General features: G+C 33.7%; 1 protein-coding gene across 2 annotated transcripts in view; it reads right to left on the reverse strand.

Annotated features, from left to right (window-relative positions):
- Positions 1–20,256, reverse strand: part of rab3gap1 (RAB3 GTPase activating protein subunit 1) — an 89,303-nt gene that overhangs the window by 28,517 nt on the left and 40,530 nt on the right. For both annotated transcript variants that reach the window (XM_028806549.2, XM_028806550.2), the window contains exons 12-16: positions 17,174–17,266; positions 16,878–17,047; positions 16,663–16,743; positions 10,418–10,590; positions 2,706–2,760 (exon numbers count right to left, since the gene is read on the reverse strand). In XM_028806549.2, the coding sequence (XP_028662382.2) occupies positions 2,706–2,760; positions 10,418–10,590; positions 16,663–16,743; positions 16,878–17,047; positions 17,174–17,266 (572 nt within the window). The remainder of the gene's footprint in view (positions 1–2,705; positions 2,761–10,417; positions 10,591–16,662; positions 16,744–16,877; positions 17,048–17,173; positions 17,267–20,256) is intronic.

Below are 20,256 nucleotides of genomic sequence, written 5' to 3' on the forward strand. Positions count from 1 at the left end.
TATTAAGCAAAAATATAAACAAACATAAGAAATGCATTTAATAAAGATTGCAAAATGTAAAAAATAAAGGCAATATTTCAATTTTTTAATTTTCCACATCTCCCCTAAAATTATATTCATATTTCACATTTATTCATCTTGGGAAACAAATTTAATTTGATTCAGTATATTCTTGCATAGTACAATTCCCATTACACAAACTCAGCACTGCCCATAATTACAAACATAAAACACACAGTATATAAATAATAGCTATGCATATACAAATTAATACAAAAAAAAATAATCATACTCTCCTAATTGTGGAATTATGGGATGGCTGATAATGAAAATGAGATCAGCAATATAAACATCACTCAACTATGCACACAAGACAAAGCCTGCAGTTCTTAAAAACAAATGTAGCGATTCATTAATTGAATTACTTACTTCTTCTAAGAAAATAAAAATAGATACATGTTAAATAATACCTTTTTTCAATTCTATTGCACTATAAATATATTTTATTTAACGTTATAAGCCTAAAATACTGGACAGTAAATGACACTTTTTTCCTCACCCCCATTCAACACAACTTTGCCTCAAAATTCTACTGACTCACTATCTTCTGTCAAATTCTAGTATGTGTTTTGCGATCTTCACACAGATGAGTCTGACTTTTTGTAGTATCATTTTGTACTTCTGTTGTTTAAGTGTTCAGTAAATAGTGGAATGTAATATTTTCACCTGACAAACTCTAAATTCTGTAAAGATTTCATATGATTGCAGTTGAAGATTTGTTAAGGTCATAGTTTTGTTATTAAATGCTGGAATACACATCATGACTTAGAAGAAGTTAGAGAAGAAAAATAAAAGAAGAAGAATCATTTGAAGAAACCTTCTACTTTAAGCATGGAAGATAAAACTTGAAAGAAAACTTACCACGAAATATGAGAATAACCTGAAGCGTGTAAAGGCAAAGCCAATCTATATGCTTTAAGAATACCACTTAAAAAGTGGATAGGATCTAAAAGGGCAAATACTATTTAATTGGGACTGCATATATGGTGACGATTAATGGCAAAAGATTCATTGCCTTGACTTATTTCAAAGGTGATCCCAAAAAACATTTAACTGGCTGGAATGTCATCCAATGAATAAAATTTGCATAATTTGGCATGTAGGTAAAACAATGAGACCTGATCTAAATAGAGTAAACACTGAGATATAAACACATGAAATGTTTGAAGAACAAATAATGTCTAATGAATGTGCACACTTCCTTTAAGGCTCTCTATACTGCCCCAAATCATTTGGTCTGTGGGCGCCTTCTGACAACAAGAGTAACAGAAAAAAGAAAATGAAAACTTATTTGTTACTTACTGTACACTTTAACATTGGTCTTTTGGTGTTATAGTGCCATATTCCATGCTTTTCTAGGACTCACCACTGTCTTCACAGCCTGCCACGATGGCACTATGCAGCAGATGTCAGTGGGGTTAAGGTGTCACTCATTAACTAATATTGTCTTAGTTTCACAGGTCAGGCATTTATACAGCAAAAAGAGCAGATGTTTAGCTTTTGAATGCATGTAAACTTATTATTGTTAGCCTCGGTGATTGCATGATCAAGTATTTTCATTGTGAAAGCTCTAAGCATTGTTATGCTCTTTTGTCCCTTATTCAAATGGATGCTTTCATATTAAACTGAAATGTATTTCATTACCCAGTCATATTTCCAGCAACTTTAAAAAGAGCACTCACATGTTATTATAAAGAGTATGCTGGTCATTTTTTATAGGTGACAGTCTCAGATTTTGTTTAAGTAAAAAAAAAAACAGAGTGGAGATTTGCCCAATTGATGTGTGTATCCTTACCGCTGTAAATCTTGGGGATTACCTGATCGTAAACTTTCTTTGTCAATAAATGCATGTCAATGTGTGCATGTTGATAATTCAAAAGTGTGTTTTCATATCAGATATTTAATATAATATCTTAAATTCTAAGCAAATCAGCTTTCATAAGAGCTCTTACATTTTACTCAAACTGACTGCCAATAATGCAAATGAGAAACCTATCCCAACCTGCTTGGCCCTGTGAGACTTCAAATATTGATAAACAAAAGAAATGGTGTACATGAAATAATTTTCAAAATGTATACATCAATACAAAGCACAGACATTTTACTTATTTTTACAGCTGGAATGAAAAAAAATTACTTTGAATGATATTAATTACAAACATATCTTGTACGCCACCACCTCAGTCTAACATATGGATTGTCAGCACTGTCAGGAAACACTGAAACAAACTACCTAGTCAAGGAGTTGAAATGGAAACTATGATAACTTTATAACAGCCTCTTAATATAACAGCGAAATAGCTTAGCAATTTGGTAACCAAATTGAGTGGTATCTTAGATTTTTTTTTTTTTTTTTTTTTTTTTTTTAACTTTTTTTTTCTTATTTTTTCTCTTTTTTTTACCTTTCATGATACACTACTTTCAAAGGAAAATTGTTGAGGCACTTAGAATTAGACCATTTAAAACTGAAGACTACATTCAAGAAAGCTAATCCTGAAGAGTTTACTGTAATTATTTTTATTATATTTTTCCATACATTTTATGTACTTTACTTATAAAATTACCTATATCTGTATAATATTTATACATTTGCATTGCACCACTTATGTGAAGAAATAGTTAAAAACACTAGAGATGTAAATCACCTGAAGTTTCTGGTGCAATAAACAGCATCTTAAATCAGGAGTTCCACCAGCCAAACTACGAAAAGAAAAGTATAAATTGGTAGTTAAAATATGTTGAATCATACTGGCAAAACCTTCAGATACTTTTTAGGATAAACAATTTCTTAATATAAACATAATATAATCTTAAGTTATAACTACTAGCTGAAATAAAAGGTAAATGCAAAGGGCAAATGCAAATTTACAAGAAAATTTAAAAACATAAATGTTGTATGTATAAAAAAATGTATTATTTTCAAATTATAAATAGCGAGCCATCGATATCCAGACTGTTCCATGCAGTAAATGGATTAGGACAACCTCTCTTCTGAGTAGCCTATGACGTTGTGTTGTGCCAAGTCTATCTAAAGACAGATAATTGGAACCCAGAAAAACCAGACACAAGTGAGAACAAGTATAAATTCAAATTTCTTAGAAACAGCACTTGAATATAAATACAGCAACCTAAACCAACAAAGTAATAATGAAACTAAAAGGCACAGAATTTTTTCTTGTAGGAACAAAATTAGAGTTCTGTGATTATTGAAAATCTCAGATACACTGGTGCATTTAAATGAATGAAATGCAATAACCTTTTTCTTTCTCTTTGATTTCAAAATCTAATTACATTAATTAGAAACTATTCACTTGCACTTTTAGAACTGAACTCATTCATAAACACTTGAATATATGCAAGCCAAGAGTATAAAGATTCTGAAGTACGTACAGGAAGCACAGCTAATCCTAACATTGTCATCTCCACTGGAAAATTCTTTAAGAATAAATAAGAAAGCATTTCATAAGCATCTTGTTAAGTCAATATTGTTAGACACTCTAAAGATAAAAACTCAATTTAAAAATCTTACCCAAAACATTTGTGCCATTTAAGTGTACAGAATAACCACATACTATACTTTCATTCCTGCACATATGTTATTATTAAGAAAGCCTTGTACACTTGTATAAGCAAACAATGCTTCAGCATGAACAAAGTTCAGGAACTATAGTATGTTTTTAAACAAATATCAATAACTTTTCTAATTTCACCTTATAATGGCTTCAGGACACTGCTTAAACTTTAAAGATTGATTTTAAGATTTAATTATTAACCTTAAAGCTTTTATTTGGATGCTCCCTGAGTATTTACTTGAGCTTTCAAAAGTCTTAACAACATAGGACATCTTGAAGATAACTGTATAAACTACTTATTGCAGCCTTAAGACAAAAGGGTTTAAAATACTGGCTTCATCAAGATTGTGGGACATCTCCCTTGAATATAAATGTAGAACTCTCATATTTTAGGCATCTTTTAGGTATATACAGGTTTCTTTTTTATTAATTTTTAAGCAGTGATCACCTTACCTTATGATATCTTATTAACAATACCATTACCTCCCATTGAGTGATACTTGTGGAGAAATACACTTTTAACATGACAAGAAACTCCAAGTAAATTGAACTGTACAAAATTACAGAACTTTAAATTAATCAGTCAATCACCTTGCTGAGTATGCCCATTGCTTCATTATAATAAATAATTGTGATTATCGTTACAAAAAGTACTGTGTTTATAGCAAGTCGGATTCTGCTCACTTGTTTCTGTAGATTTGCAATATATTGCCAGAGTTTTTAGATCTTTTATATATAATAAAATTTTGCTCAATTACAAAAAATACTCACACATCCTGTTCTAGCTCTACGTTATTGCAAGCTTACATGCTCCAAACACCAAATTACAAACAAAGTTAGTTATTTAATTGTCAAAAACTAAAATATTCAGATCCAAAGTTCTCTGGTAGGTCTCAGAAAGAAACAGACCTTACAAGGACATAACTACTCTATGTCACAAGCACACTGACTTTGCTGGGGTTGGGAAGAAAATCAATCTATTTAGAAATGCAAAGAAAATGTACAAAAATGAAGAATAAATAACTTTCACATCAGAATATGCTAACATATATATTTTGAATATATCTGAATGAATTTTCAAGTTTGAATAATCAACAAAAATAGAAAATTTTAACTGTCTCCACTATGCATTGTACTAGTCCAGGTGTGCAATGCAAAATTTCATAATTTTCTGGATCACCCGCTCATATTCATCCATTACTTCCAGGAACAGTCTGATTATATTTTTGGTTGGATGCTCTCTACTGTCACCATTGAAACAGGCCGCCCTTTTTCAAAACAGAAAGTACAACTTGTATTTTGTATATGCAGATTGCTCTGTTCAGCCCTAATTTAATGGAAAACATTTTAAACAACTGTTTGGAATAGTTGCTTGGGCATTTAGCTTATTTTCTTCAAAGTTAAGTTTATAATATTAATTTTCCAAAAGCCTCTGCATAGACTGTCAAGGTGTGGCATTTTTTTTATCAAATAAATTGCTAACTTCAGTCATACCTTCTTTACATTCTGACATAAAGAACACAAAGTACATAAAGAATTGTGGTACTCAATTATGTTAGACATTTCCTTTTGCTTCCTTATTGTAGTTTCAATTGCATTTTTATTCTCTACAATTGAATTTCCACATTTTCTTTTCATGTATTTCACAGCCTAAGACCATATCTCAATGTGTATAAAATGATGACATGACTTAGAAAGAAGTTGCAGTTTTTGCCAAAAGTTTAAATTGTGATGTAGTGACAACTAATTTTTTGTGTAAAGCAAATGAAGTATCTTGCATACTCTTGATCATCTATATTTATGTTTCACCAACATACTCTCAAATATATCTCTCTGGAGACATATTTTGTTAAGAGATTTGAGCTACAGGAAAAAGAGCCGCATGGTCAAAGATAACAATAGCATATAATATTTCTTAAGACTCAAGTCAGAGAAGTAAACTGTTATTAGTATAGAAAAATATCAGTTTACAAGTATCTGTGATGTACTGGCAAGAAGACAGATTATTGTCTTAAAAGTGGGTAGATAAATCTCCATGGATCAGAGAAGTCATGAATATTAATAAAATATGAAAACACCACAACAGTTTTAGATATTCAGATTGCAATTGTTGAGGACAGATTAAAATTATGGACTTAAAACACTACTTTTTTGGTTTTATTTTGTTCAATATCATCTTTATGAATAAAATGAAAGAGTAGTTAACCATGTATGAAAACAACAATAAATTCAATTCAGTTTAATTTTGTATGGTACATTTCCATGACTACAGGCTCAAAGCACTTTAACACATTTACAGCTAAAATACAAATTACATACTGTATTACACAGTGAGCAAATAAAAAAACAACAGATTAGGCTGAAAAACATGTATTAAAACAAGCATTTTAAAGCGAATAACATAAATGGATCCAAGAATCTATGTTCAATAATGAACGTCCCTGCACAAAACAAAAGACCAGAGACACCCCAGAGCTTTAATGCAGAAATCACAAACAAAACCAGAGGTAGTGAACAGTTCTGGAGACCAAGACCAACACACCACCCATCACCTCCTGTGCAGTCTACAGTTCCAACTGGCTATGAACGTCCTACTGTTAATCATGGTATTGTCTTGGAATCTTTTGATCTTGTTTCACTTTCACAGTTAAAAAGTACCATTGACACCCTTAAACCTACTCTCAGTCCTCTTGATATTGTACCACCACACCTCTTAGTGGAAGCCTTTGATGTTTTGGGTCCACCTTTACTAGCCATTATCAATGGTTCTATTAGTGAAGGGGTTGTGCCCTCATTTTTTTAAACATGCTGCAGTGCGTCCCTGTCTAAAAAAGGCAGAATTAGATCCTGGAGTTTAGCCAATTTTCGCCCAATTTTCCAATTGCCATTTCTGGCTAAAATATTAGAAAGAATTATTTATAATCAATTGGTTGATCACCTTAACTCCAATAATTTATTTGAGATCTACCAATCTGGCTTTAGGCGTTATCAAGGTGTTGATACGGCCCTCCTGAAAGTATTCAATGACATCTCTATTATTACTGACTCAGGTGGCGCTGCAGTCCTTCTCCTCCTTGACCTGTCTGCTGCCTTTGACACTATTGACCATGAGATATTGCTGTTGCGGCTTGAACATCTTGTTGGTCTTAAAGGGGCTGCTCTTAACTGGTTCAAGTCATATCTAATTGGTAGACACTTTTTAGTGACTTTAAATTCCTCTTTTTCGTCTACTGCTCCTCTTAAATGTGGTGTTCCTCAGGGATCCATTTTAGGTCCTATTTTATTCTCTATATACCTTCACCCTATAGGAGCTATTTTTAGGAAATTTAACATTTCTTTTCACTGCTATGCTGATGATACACAGGTTTATATTCCCATCTGCAAGTTTGCAATGAATCAGCTGCACAACTGTCTTTTTTAACTAAGATCCTGGATGGCTAATAATTTTCTTGATCTGAATCAAAATAAATCGGAGGTGCTTATAGTGGGTTCATCAGCTAAAGCCCAAATTGGTCTTGGACTTCTCGGCTCTTTCTCTGTCTTTTGCAAACCTCAAGCCCGCAATCTTGGAGTTATCTTTGACAGTAACCTCTCTTTTGAGAAACAGATTAATTCTGTAGTCAAGAGTCTCTTTTTCCAGCTTTGTCTTTTAGGTAAGATCAAGCCTTTTTTTTTTATCTTCTAGGGATCTTGAGAAAGCTACTCATGCTTTTGTCTTTTCTCATCTTGATTACTGCAACTTACTGTATTCTGGGATTAGAAAATCCCTGATACACAGGTTACAGTTGGTCCAGAATGCTGCCGCTCGCTTTCTGGTTGGGGCAAGAACGTCTGATTCAGTTTCTCCAAAATTAGCTTCTTTGCACTGGCTGCCTGTCAGTTTTCGAATTGATTTTAAAATCTTGTTGCTAGTTTTTAAATCTTTACATGGGATTGCTCCTGCCTATTTATCTGAATTGTGTGCTTTACACCAGCCATCTAGAGTGCTTAGATCTTCTGGTCAGTTGTCTCTTGTTGTCCCTCGCACCAAGTGTAAAACTAAGGGGGACAGGGCTTTTGCAGCTGCTGCTCCTCGCCTGTGGAACTCTTTACCTCATTACATAAAGGAGTCGTCTACAATTGAACTGTTCAAAACAAGATAAAAGACTCATTTCTATTCACTTGCTTTCTGTGACCTTCAGCAATACTGATGGTTTCCTCATTGTGATTATGTAACATTACTTCTATTTATTATTTATTTTATTTACGTTCATTTATTTTATTTCTATTTATGTTATTTATGTTAATTGTATGATTTTTTTTCTTCTTTTATTGTAAAGCACTTTGGCCACAGTATTCCTATATTGTTTAAAATGTCATTGACATTGACATCAGTTTGTGCTGTGCCACTTAATAAGAAAACTGAATCAATGATTTCAAATATATAAAATTTAAAAAAAAATTCATTTCTCAAGAAGAAAAAAAAAACTAGAACTTTTCAAATTATGATCTTTATCACAAATAACAAATTTATTTATCCTTGCCAGGTCTAGCTGCAAGTAAAACAACAGTAAAACTTCCAAAAAAACAGTGGATATAAAATAAAATAAAATTAAAAAATCACTTGTTTAAATTCTCAGCTTTCTCTGGGGAACTCGAAGATCACATTCTATGTCTATTGTGTACACTACTAAATAGCATAAAATACAGCCCTCTTTCTGGCAGATACTATGGAAAAATCTGCAAACATGTAAATCTTACAGTTAAAAAAGTCTTTTTTCATTTTCTCTCAAATATTAAATATATAACATTTTGTTTTTCAAAGAACCTGTCAAATCTAACAATGCAAAACATTAGAGACAGTTATGAAGGTATAATATATGCACTTTCAGTTCTTAGATTCATTTTCAAGACATCACCCAGGGTTTTACTGAAAAAAAACTCTTTGACATGAATTTAAAATAACTTCTGGACTCCAACCGTTTCAGTAATCCAACACTGCTGCCAGTGGACAGCTGCCTCAGAGTCCAACTCCAACAATGGATAAGACCAACACTGATTATTTAAACTGAAATTTTTGGACTCTGTCTCTCTTCCCTTCTAACTAATACCACACAGCCTTGTACCTCCCTCATCTCTGGACTTTCCCTAAAACTGATTTATCACAAGACTGCATAGACTGCAATGCACAATTTAATAAGCAACCTTTTAACCCATCTTGGGGTGCATACTACCGGTATGTCACCTAATATCCTATTAGACTTCTTATCCACTTCTGGTTGTGGGCAGTGCCAAGTCCACTAATAACTTACGTTTTTTATCATAAGGCACATACTCAAGTTTTCAGACAGCCAATGTACATGTAATAGTTTTACTTTCTGTGTAATACCTTGCATTTATTTAGTTTAGATATCATCTACCACGTATCTGTCAGTGGTTCAATTCAGGGTAAGTCCTTCTGTAATTATCTTGTTTATTCTAGATTATTTGCCAATCTCCTACTTTATTTCTGTCCAAAAAAAAAACTACTCATTTAAGCTGAGATCATTAAAATAAATCAGGATGAGCACACGTCCCAGCTAGGAGTGGGAATCCCTAGCCATCCCATGATTTAGTGTGATTAAGATTCTGGGTACTATGGTGCGATTGTAAAGTTTTTCTCGAGGCATGTCAATTTCTGAGCTGATTTCTGGCTCAGAAACACTTCTTTTGTGTGCGACAACTTGCTGATTTTAAATCACAATTATTATTACTCATCATGAAAAATAAAGCAAGGATTAAAATTCAGCAATTTATTAACACAAATAAAACAATAAATAGAAATGGCAATTGACAGATTGCATCATGTGTCAGCAAATTTCAGCATGTTCTAAATCACTTATCATAACATAAAAAAGCCTACTACTATTGCATGTTACTGTATGTTTCCTACTGATTTTTAACAATCTGGGAGACAAAGGTAATTTTAAAAAAGTGTGCAGTGAAACACTGAAGAATTTGAGCCTGCCATGCAATCTCTGGCTTAGGATTTTACAGCTGGCACTAATTGTAAATTTTTATGTGGACCACATCCAGGTACAGCTCAGTTAGAGTACACATACACATTAAAAATAATGTGCCTATAATGCTCCGTTTGCAGTGCGCCCAGAGTGAGACAGATTACATTAAGAAGACATCCCTATATATGCACATTACTCTTGTTCTATAAATTTGATCATTGGTCTCATTTATCAGCTGAGCACAGGAAGCTGCTGTTTATTCCTCAGGACTGTTGTACAGGGTTTGATCAACAGGAACACAACTGAATGAACACCTTTTTTTATATAATGTGGTCAAGTGCTATCCGCTTGTTTCAAAAAGAGGTTCTAAGCCACTATGTCAAGTACTATGTTTGCTCTGATTGATAATTATGTGAGCTACTCACAGGTGAACACTTCAGAAAAATAATAATTAAAAGTATTTGCTATTTCCTTTTTTGAATATTTTATTTTACTTTTATTATTCATAACACACACATTATTATTAAGTGTTTTTGTGACACTAAAATATTGAAAGTACCTGTTAGGATTATCTTTTGCATTCTCAGCTAAATCCTCTGCTGTCTTTTGTGCCATTGTTTATTTTTCCCTTTTCACTGTTGCTCTCATGTGCTCCTTTCTATGAACGACTGTAAGCTACTGATGAGTGACTTTAATGCACTATGTTTTTTATTCTTTAATTTATTTTCTATTGCTTCAGTAACAGTATGGAAAACAAATAAATAAAAGGAACCAAAAATGTAAAAAATAAGCACACAGATTTCTTACCCTGTTATGAGTATGTTGTTTTCCCACCTGTATCTCATTTCCAAAACAAATTCTTGCCAAAGATGTGCTACTCCTTTAACTCCTCCATGGTAAAAGTTGACCAAGCAGAGACACAGAGCAAGTTTGTAAGTCAAGCTGTCAGCTGGAGAAGACTTGAACTGGTTACACAGTCTCTACAAAAGAAATAATAAAGTATTGTATGAACTCTATAAATCTCATTCCACATTTTCAAGAACAGTCTCACTAACACTGCCAATTCAAACATGTAATTACCAAGTATGATATATGACCTCATGTAAACTTTGTTTCTAAGCTGATATAAAAGTGATCCCTTAAAATCTGATAGACATTTTTGCAATGTTTGATTTCCAATAATCCAAGATCACAATACAGAGTAAATGAACTGTCTCAAATGTCAGTCAATTCAAAATGGGTAGGCAAGCATAATGGTCTCCGTCTTTACAATTTTGTTCAGTTTTCTCCTTCTGCCTGTCCAAGGCAAATTCAAACTAGTAACCTACAATTACATACAGGGCAAAAGAGAAACCAAAAAAAGAATTTGTCAGAGGCCATATGGAATAAACGTAGAAAAAAACCCAACTACAGTACACAAGATTACCTTAATTATTAATTGTTGAAATGAAATACAAACATGAAGTAAACTTAAAAAAAAAAAAATCACAATGCCCTGACCAAATATTACCACTTTGTAACATGTTTTTGGACACAGAAGTGTCTGATCTTTTAGGAAAAAGAAAATGCAGAGCTGTTTATCCTTTCTTAGTGAGGCAGGTAGGTGGAGTGAGATGCATGGAATTTTTATCGTACTCTTTAGTACTAGGGTGTTGTACCGTGTTAGCCATTATGAATGTAGAGAAAAGCCAAGCAAAATGACACCTTTAATTGGCTAACTAAAAAGATTACAATATGCAAGCTTTCGAGGCAACTCAGGCCCCTTCTTCAGGCAAGATGTAATCGTACTCTTAAAATGTTTCCCTCAAAAGACTTTTTCTTTTTTCTCTCCAATGCCCATCTATCCAGTCTCTTACCCATTTAATACATAAGCATTCAAAGGTCAGTTAATAGTTTGTTTTTAACTGCATTTTCAAGCCAGCTACAGTTCACACTTTACTAAAATCAACACATATTACAAACTGCTCAAATAATCCAAGATTAATAAAAGGAGTTATAAAAATATTTATTTTTTGATTTTTAGTTTGCTTTCCTCTGACCAATCGTACAGGGTGAGCCAAAAGAAGTACCACATTTTAAACATTTATTCTACAAAAACACTACAAGATAAAATTTCATGATGACACAAGAAAGGGTATACAAAATAGATTTTTTTCACTGTGTTTTAAAATGATGTGTTCAAGATGGTAGCCAATATTGGCAGTACACTCCTCGAGGCGATTTCTGAACACTCGCATGACTTGTTTGGCCATTTCAAGGGGAATAGCAGCGATTTTGTGGCGAACAGCATCCTTGAGGGCTTCAAGATTTTGAGGTCAGTGTGTGTATACCTTCGACTTGAGCCACACAAGAAGAAATCGCACGGAGTAAGATCAGGAGAACGTGAAGGCCACCTGACATTGCCATGCAGAGACATCAGCTTCCCTGGAAAGATCTCCCACAAAACTTGCATGGATCTCCACTCCATATAAGCTGTTGATCCATCCTGTTGAAACTAGGCATCCACCACACCCATTTCTTCCAGTTGGGGCCACAAAACGTTCTCTAGTATTTCAAAGTAACGTTCCGAAGTGACCGTGACCATTGCTCCTCCCTCCTCAAAAAAGTAAGGGCCTACAATGCCAAATTCTGCAACGGTGCACCAAACTCTAACACGCTCACTGTGCAGGGGGTCTCTGATGAAGTTCAGGAAGGTTGGTTTCAGCTCAATAGCGAAAGTTTTGCTTATTTACGCAACCATTCAAATGTGCCTCGTCGCTGCACATGACCATGGCATCTCGATGAACGATTTTCAAATTGTTCACATACAACTTTCTGCAGCTCTCCCAATCTCTCTCAGGGAATTCCTGCACTACCATCATTTTGTATGGATGGAAATTAAGGTCCTCATACAAAATCTTCCTCAAAGACGTGTTAGAAATGCCTACGGCTGCATGTCTGTGTGCTGAATGTGTAGGAGACTGTAAAATTGATGCCCTCACAGCTTGGATATTTTCAGGCATTCGTATAGTCCCCAGGACAGCCTGGGGATTTTCTGTTCAGTGTTGTGCCCGTCTGTCTAAATTTAGCCACCCATTGAAGAATTGTTTTCCAATTTGGGACATCACCGTTAGGAAGAATGCTGAAGTGCGTTTGGAAGGTGCATTTCGCAGTGATGATTGATTCATTGTTTTTGGAGAACACTTCGACAGTGAAAGCATGGTGCGCACCAAACCAAGGCATGTTGCCGACTGAAAAACTACAAGGAGTCACCTATCAAAGGACCCCCATCCCAACCCGCTCGGCTGCCTCTGCCTCGTGCATTGACCTTGAGAAATTTGGTACTTCATTTTCGCTCACCCTGTACTTCTGAAGTCATCTTAATACTTCAAATATTATGAAAGCACCAGTAACTAAACACGTTTCCAGCAAAGCTTTAGGTACTATAATCTTCTCCTACTCACAGACAAAAATTTTGTTTATAAATTCCTTTTACTGAAACATTTATTCATCTGAAAGGTCTCATGCACATCTCTGTGGTAATTTTTCAAGGTATCCTTGGAAGGTCAAATAATTTCTTAATATGTTTAAAGGGAAACAACACACAAATATAAGACCTGACAAAAAAAACACATTTAATGAGGAATACACATGATCACCGTTAAAATTACACAGCTTGAATTTCACACTTTAAACTTTTGTCCACAATTATCACAGAAGGAATACCACGTATATCTTGTTCAGATTATGATTACACAGGGAAAGCCAGATACATTAAGGGCAACAATACCACAAATGATTTAAAAATAAGTACTAAAAAACTAACTTAAGATATTTAATAAATGTTATTAAATGCAGTTAGTATCCATCTGAATCCAAAAGTAATTAGCTGAAAGAGATACCCTAACAAGCTGGAAGTCATAATAATGAACATCTACAACTGCACTGGATCAGCCATTGAGGCTATTTGCAATTGTAGACGCTGTAACACAATACTCTTATTCAAACTATCCTTATTTATTTTTTTCAGAAAACTAGATCAAAATGATCACTAGCAATGCTAATAATGTGTTAGAATAACTTCAAGAAATGGGTCACACACAAAATACTGAACATGGCTTCTAAATTTGTTTTACATAAAAACAAACTACAGTATCTTCTTAAAAGTAGTAACACAGCTTTAACAGTTATGAGGCTAACTAAGCTGCAATCAAGTCAAGAGATATCAGCACCTCTAAATTCTCTGAAATCATCAGTTTATGTCAAACTGAATAGATAACAGAAGTTAAACACAGAGTGTCTGCCCTTAGTAAATCTTCTTTAACACTAGAATTACCAGAGTCTACGAAAAAACCGGTAGATCCGGCCCACCTTAAAACCGTTCTCACCTCTCTTTTGTCTTCTAAATGTGCCGATTAAGACGAGCAGCAAGTTCGCTAAGTTTTCCCAGCTCATGCCTTGTTTGATTATCTGGGATTGACTGAACTGCTGGAGTTTTAGAATGGAAATAATAGATCATTTTTTGGAACACACGCATTTCATGCATGTTCCGTTTCTACAGTAATCTGTGTAAACACATTGTTAAAACAGAAACTTTTTCCTATTCTCAAAAGGGAGTCATGCAGGATCGAACTCGTGACCTACTAATTCCCAGTCAGCAACTGATACTGTTGCGGCGGCTTTTTTTTTTTTTGACCTTTTGTGAAAGTGTTTCTTTGATATTTGGACTTCAGGCTTAATACATTATATAGTTTATGTCTACATTTTGTCATTTGCTACTAGAATATAAAAAACGTTTCTGTTTTAAAAATGTGTTTACACAGATTACTGTAGCAACGCAACACACATGAAATGCGTGTGTTCCAAATAACGATTTATTATTTCCACTCTAAAACTCCACTTCACTCCCAGATAATCAATCAAGACATGAGCTGGGAGAAGTTTGTGCAAGTTCTAAGTCGGTGGGGGGATGGAATAGCCGGCTGCTTGCAGCTTGTGTTTAACTGCACATTTAGAAGACAAAAGACGCTCTGGTAATTCTAGTGTTAAGCATGTGAAGTGAAAATGGTTTGTATTTCAGGTGGAATCTGGCATTGGTAATGTGTCTATAATAATAATAATAATAATAATAAATGTGTCTATATGATTTACAACTTAAGGTTTATTGATTTAAGAGATTGTATTAAGGGAGTTTTCACATTCTATCCAGATTATTAGAGGTAGACATTAACTTAAAAAAATTGTCCCAAAATTGAGGATGTGCCCAGCACTGAGTGGAAAGCTGTAACAATTCTGAACTGAACAAAACAATTACAAAATGGATGGATTTATATTTCATGAAAATGTTTGTATCTAGATGTCATAATCAGAAAAGTCTTTTAAGGTATTTTTTAATATGTAAAATCCAGTACATTAAGTTCCTTAGCATTACACCTGAGCGTCACTCAGACTGTGAAAATGGTGTTAAAAGAATTAGTCCCCAGTGTCACAACCGTATAGACAATTCTCGCATAAGCGTTAGACCCAAAGATCACTCGGGCGGTAAAAGTGCTAACAGCGTAGTTCCAGGTGTTACTCGGGCAATTGTATAGGTGTGTCTTAGTTAAGCATCAGGCCCAAGCATTACCTGGACAATGGTGTAAATGCATAATTTCCTAGCCTCATAATGGTGTTTTGTAACAAACTTTATTTCAGCTGCCCAGGCGTTGTACGCTCTCGACAGTGATACATGCAGTGATGTTGAGGAGCCTGTTATCAGCACTGATGGTGAAGTGAATCTGTCTACAGGCAGTGAAATTGCAAAGGACAGTGAAACCGAAAGCGATTCTAATGAATTTGAATGCGACACTTGGTTTTCTGGGTTTGACCCTGCTTCAAATAAATCGGTACCACCTCGTTTTGATTTTGTGGGGAAACCAGGAATAAAAGTGAACATTGACAGCAAAAATCCACTTATTTACTTGAAGTTATTTCTTGATGATGATGTAATTGAAAGAATTTTTGTTGAGACGAACCATCATGCTGAACAGTGTTGGGTAAATGACCATACATAAACTATTCAAATATATACTACACAAAACATATATTTTGATAATATATATGGTATTAGCATCATCATTATTATTCATTTCATAATATTATTCATCCGGTATTATTATTATTCATTACATACTATTATTCATCATTATTATTTGTACCATTATACTTTTTACACTTATGACTTTGTACTTTTAGTGTTTTGCATGTTTTACAGTAGAAAGATGAGATTTAATAAAAATGTTGCTTTTCAAGCCAAAAAATGCTACGCTTTTTACAGGTTTTTTTGAGAAAAAATGTAACACTAAGGAGACAGAATCAGAATCTAGTTCACTAAATAGTGTCAAGCAAAATGCAAGGTTGTAATGCTTTACTGTTGGATGACTACATCATTTACCTACTAATTGACAGTTAATTTAAAACCAGGCAATAAGAATCATAACAAATATAATCATGTAATTCCTGTCCTTAAACTGACTTCTAGTTATCCACATGGCCAATTTTAAAATTAAACTTTTGACTTATAAATTCATACACAGCCTACCTTACACAACTATTAATACCTTTATTAATATTAAGTGTACATTATTATCAAAAGTGTATGTTTGATTAACTATCCTGGGAAAAATATAAACTACTGTAGGAGGCATAGCCTCTAGCTATAAGGCCCACAGACTCTGGAGTGGTCTGCCTACCAGTGTTTGAGAGGTCCAACTGGTTTCAGCACTTAAATCGATGCTGAAGATACATTATTCTAGCATAGCATACTCTTCTTAAAGCTGCTGCTGAAGCTGTTTATATTGATTGTTAGGAAATACAGAAATTATTTTGATTTGTTTTAACTCAGTTTTCTTCTACTTTTAAAATTTCTCAGTACATGACCATGTGCACTTTATTTAGACAGTTATTATCCACGGGTATTAAGGTTAATGAACTGCCCGTCATTATAACAAATAGGAAAGATATTCTTGCATATAAAGTTGCTGAACAGTCAAAAGTTTAAAAAGATTAAGAAAAAACAAAGATAATTAACATACATAATCTTCATGATCAGTGTTTACAGTTTGCTTTGTTTCCACTGCATCAATATGTTTGTCAGCTGCATCTGGGAAAAGATACTGAGAGAAAAATGCAATGAATGAGCCAATACGTAAAAGCAAATTCAGAAAAAGTGATGTTCAAACTGTTTGAAAGACCTTGTTATATATTTTATTAGGTTAAATCATGCAGACTTCATTTATCCATGACTTACCAGTAATATTGAATTCAGTACTTCATTACTAAGAGGAGATTCTTCTACTCGTCTGCGCCTACGTATCCTTTTACGTGCACTATGGACCATGTTGGAGACAGACAATTTAGGAATTGGGACAGTAGTTGGCTCAGTGAGTTTAGATAAGGCATGACTAATTTCATTATTTTCTGGAAAAAGAAAAAAAAAGTTTCTAATCTTTGGAAGAAATAAGCTGCTTTACTTTAAACAAATTTCTTAATTACTTTTAAAACTAATAACTCTGCACTGATTATTAAAGGAACATACAATAATACCTTTTCCATCATCCTCCAAAGATGATCTCCCAAGAATTTCTTCAGTTGATTCTTTACGACAACAAAGTTTAAAGAATTCATGTAGGAAATCCCCTGCCAAAAATATCAAGCAACACTAATGAGTACGTAGTAACAATTTGTTTTAATTTTTAACTGTCATACAAACCTTAATTATTTTTTTAACATTACTGCATTGTATATAGTTTTCTGCTCAATAGACAGTACTTTTTATTTTTATGGCTCTTTAGGTTTTTATGCACCTCAATCAACTTAACTTCCCAGATGAGCACAATAATACTACATATCTTAAAATAAGTCTAAGAAACATACCACATTACTGGTTCAAAGAAATAGAAAATGTTTCTACCTAATTCAAGTTTAATTATTTTAAATACTTATCATAGTTCATTATAAGTGTTTACAACTGAAAGAGTCTAAGACAATTAAATCTGAAGAGTTTAGCTGCAGTACTTGCCATGTTAAAAAAAAGACACACTACAACTGGTGAGGAGTAATCTTCAATTTTAATAAGCACAAACACACTTAAATTAATTATTTTTGATTTACATATTATAATAATATACTATGCTTGCTGTACAAGGGACTGGTGTCCTATAGAGGGCTGGCTTTTTCTTTGTGTCCAATGTTTGCTCCCAAAAACCCTGAAATGGATTAACAGAGTTTTGAGAATGTTATGTTGTGTTACTATGTGTGCTTCCCTATCCTTCTCTAATTTAATCAACAAAACAAAAAGGTAAGGGTTCTACTGCTCCAATGATTATTAACAAAATACATGCTTTGGAAAGAGGAACACTTTGCTTTTCACACACAACCTCTCTTCCTTGTACAACTCACTTTCTAACTGTGAGGCCTGACTCCATACATCACTCAATCTGATATCAATTTATTAAAACTCTTCTTTTCAGCAGAGAACTGTTTAAGCCTTTTTTGAGGACAGTGTCTTACTAGACTGAGCAGTTGCATATAACAAATAAATTGCACTCAGTTATAAACAGAGGAGGTGACATTTCTTTTTCGCTTATTAGCTTTGCAGAAATCAAACCTTCTGGGCAATAATTCATATTTAGGTTTGTCCATCAAGGGTTGCAAAAGTGTGTTTATTGCTATGTCCCTTACTGACAAGGCTAAAAACAGATATCCTCAAGAGTCTGTAGGAGACTAGCAAGTCACCAATTTATGGTAGTTAACAGCTAGTCTTACTAAAAGTAAGGATATACTGACACATACCAAGAGACCAATTCTGCCAAGTCTCCACATAAAACCTCGCATTTTTAACTCCATAAGGAATTCACCTTGAGTAAGGTGGGGTTTATTTTAACTGTGCTACGCACCTGCAGCTTGTAGGCTTTTGCACAAAATGAAAGTCTGATATGCAATGCCAAAGAAAACAGGGCAATGATAACTTTCTTACGTTATTAAACAATTAGTCTATGGGCAACAATAAAAAAGTAATGTACCAAGAGGGAAATTTATTATTATTATTTTTTTATTTTTTATTTATCCAAAGGGATGTTAAAGGAGTCCACAATAACGATGTTTTAGAGTTTTAAATAGTCTGTCATATGCAATTCCAACAACATCACCCACCAAATCATTCAAATTCACCATCTTCAAATCAGACATTATATTTTGAGCATTTCGTGGTGCACTACCTATACTTGAATATAAAGAAGAACTGATGGAATAGCTATCAAAAATGTGCAACTTTCCTAACACATTAGAAAACCTGTATTGTAACCACTCTCTACTTTTCCACTTGCTGAAGCTGTTGCTACTAAATGTCTACAGAATTGTATCTACTAACCACCACAGTAATTGAAAGTTGCTTATGTTTGACAGGTTTATTCATATACCATCTGAAAAATGGTTTCTTTCTAACTTACAGCATTTCTTTGTTTCTTTTTTGGCTTTAACCAAGTCAGCAGTATTAGCAAATACTCAAAACTTATAATTTAATGCTATGACCTAGGGAGACTATAGCAGGAGGTTTGTCCTATTGCTACTCTTTTCCAGGATTTCTTTGAAATTGTCTAAAATCATTCAAGGAATGTGCTTAACACCAGTGGTAGATGGTAATAAAATCTCTTTAAGTAAAAACAGGCAGTAATGTGATTTACATTTATATGAGTATAGAGAGGTGGAGAAGGTCTATGTCAGCATACATCTACAAATGCAAACAAAAACTAGATCATGTTTAGTCTGGAAACTAAATTAACAGAAGGTTACACTTAATGTTTCAGTTCCTGAGCATTCACATTTGACGAAGATTTGACATCTGAAAGTTTGTGTTTATATCCTTTTTTTTATTTTTCCAGCTCTTTCAGATTTCATATGCTACAAATGCAATTCATTGTCTAAACATACTTTAGTCAGTGTTAACAGTACTCTCCAATGAATCTGAAAATTAAATCCATTCACAGTTTTGTACTAATTTTAGCATGTCAACATTTTTGACAACAAGCATATTTTCCTTTTCAGCAGAAACAGAAAAACTTGTTTTGGTTCATCCTCTTGGTTTAACATAACAAACTGAGCTTTTTTGTTTCTAAAATCCCTTACATTTGTCATTGACACAACATTTAAATTTTCAATTACATGTTGTGCTGTTGCTCACAAAAAAACTTAAGAACTCCACACCTATATTCTGTGTTCTAAAAATATATCCTGGGAACAAGGGTCCACAGAAGATAGAAATAGACATTGAACATTCATGTTGTGCTTTTGTAATGTTTACATTTAGCACAAGCTAAATTTCCTGAATGATTTTCACAAAAAGCACAAGAGCAAGTAGCTACTTGTAAAAAGTACATTAACCCATTAATAACCCATTAAGCATCTTTTATCATCATCATGCACAGGCAATCCCCTTATATTCCCACTATATGCCTTTATGAATTCTGTAAGACATTCAAGAGGGCAAAAGCTTCAAACCTTGCAGTCAGACAAACATTTACCCTGTATACTTGCAGATAAGCCAAATCATGAGTGATTAACCAAAATACCATGAAAAATGTGCCACTCACGAATAAGCCAAATATGAATATTTAAAATGAAAAAAGTTA

This window comes from Erpetoichthys calabaricus, chromosome 8, assembly GCF_900747795.2.
Source record: "Erpetoichthys calabaricus chromosome 8, fErpCal1.3, whole genome shotgun sequence".
NCBI classification, from domain to species: domain Eukaryota; kingdom Metazoa; phylum Chordata; class Cladistia; order Polypteriformes; family Polypteridae; genus Erpetoichthys; species Erpetoichthys calabaricus.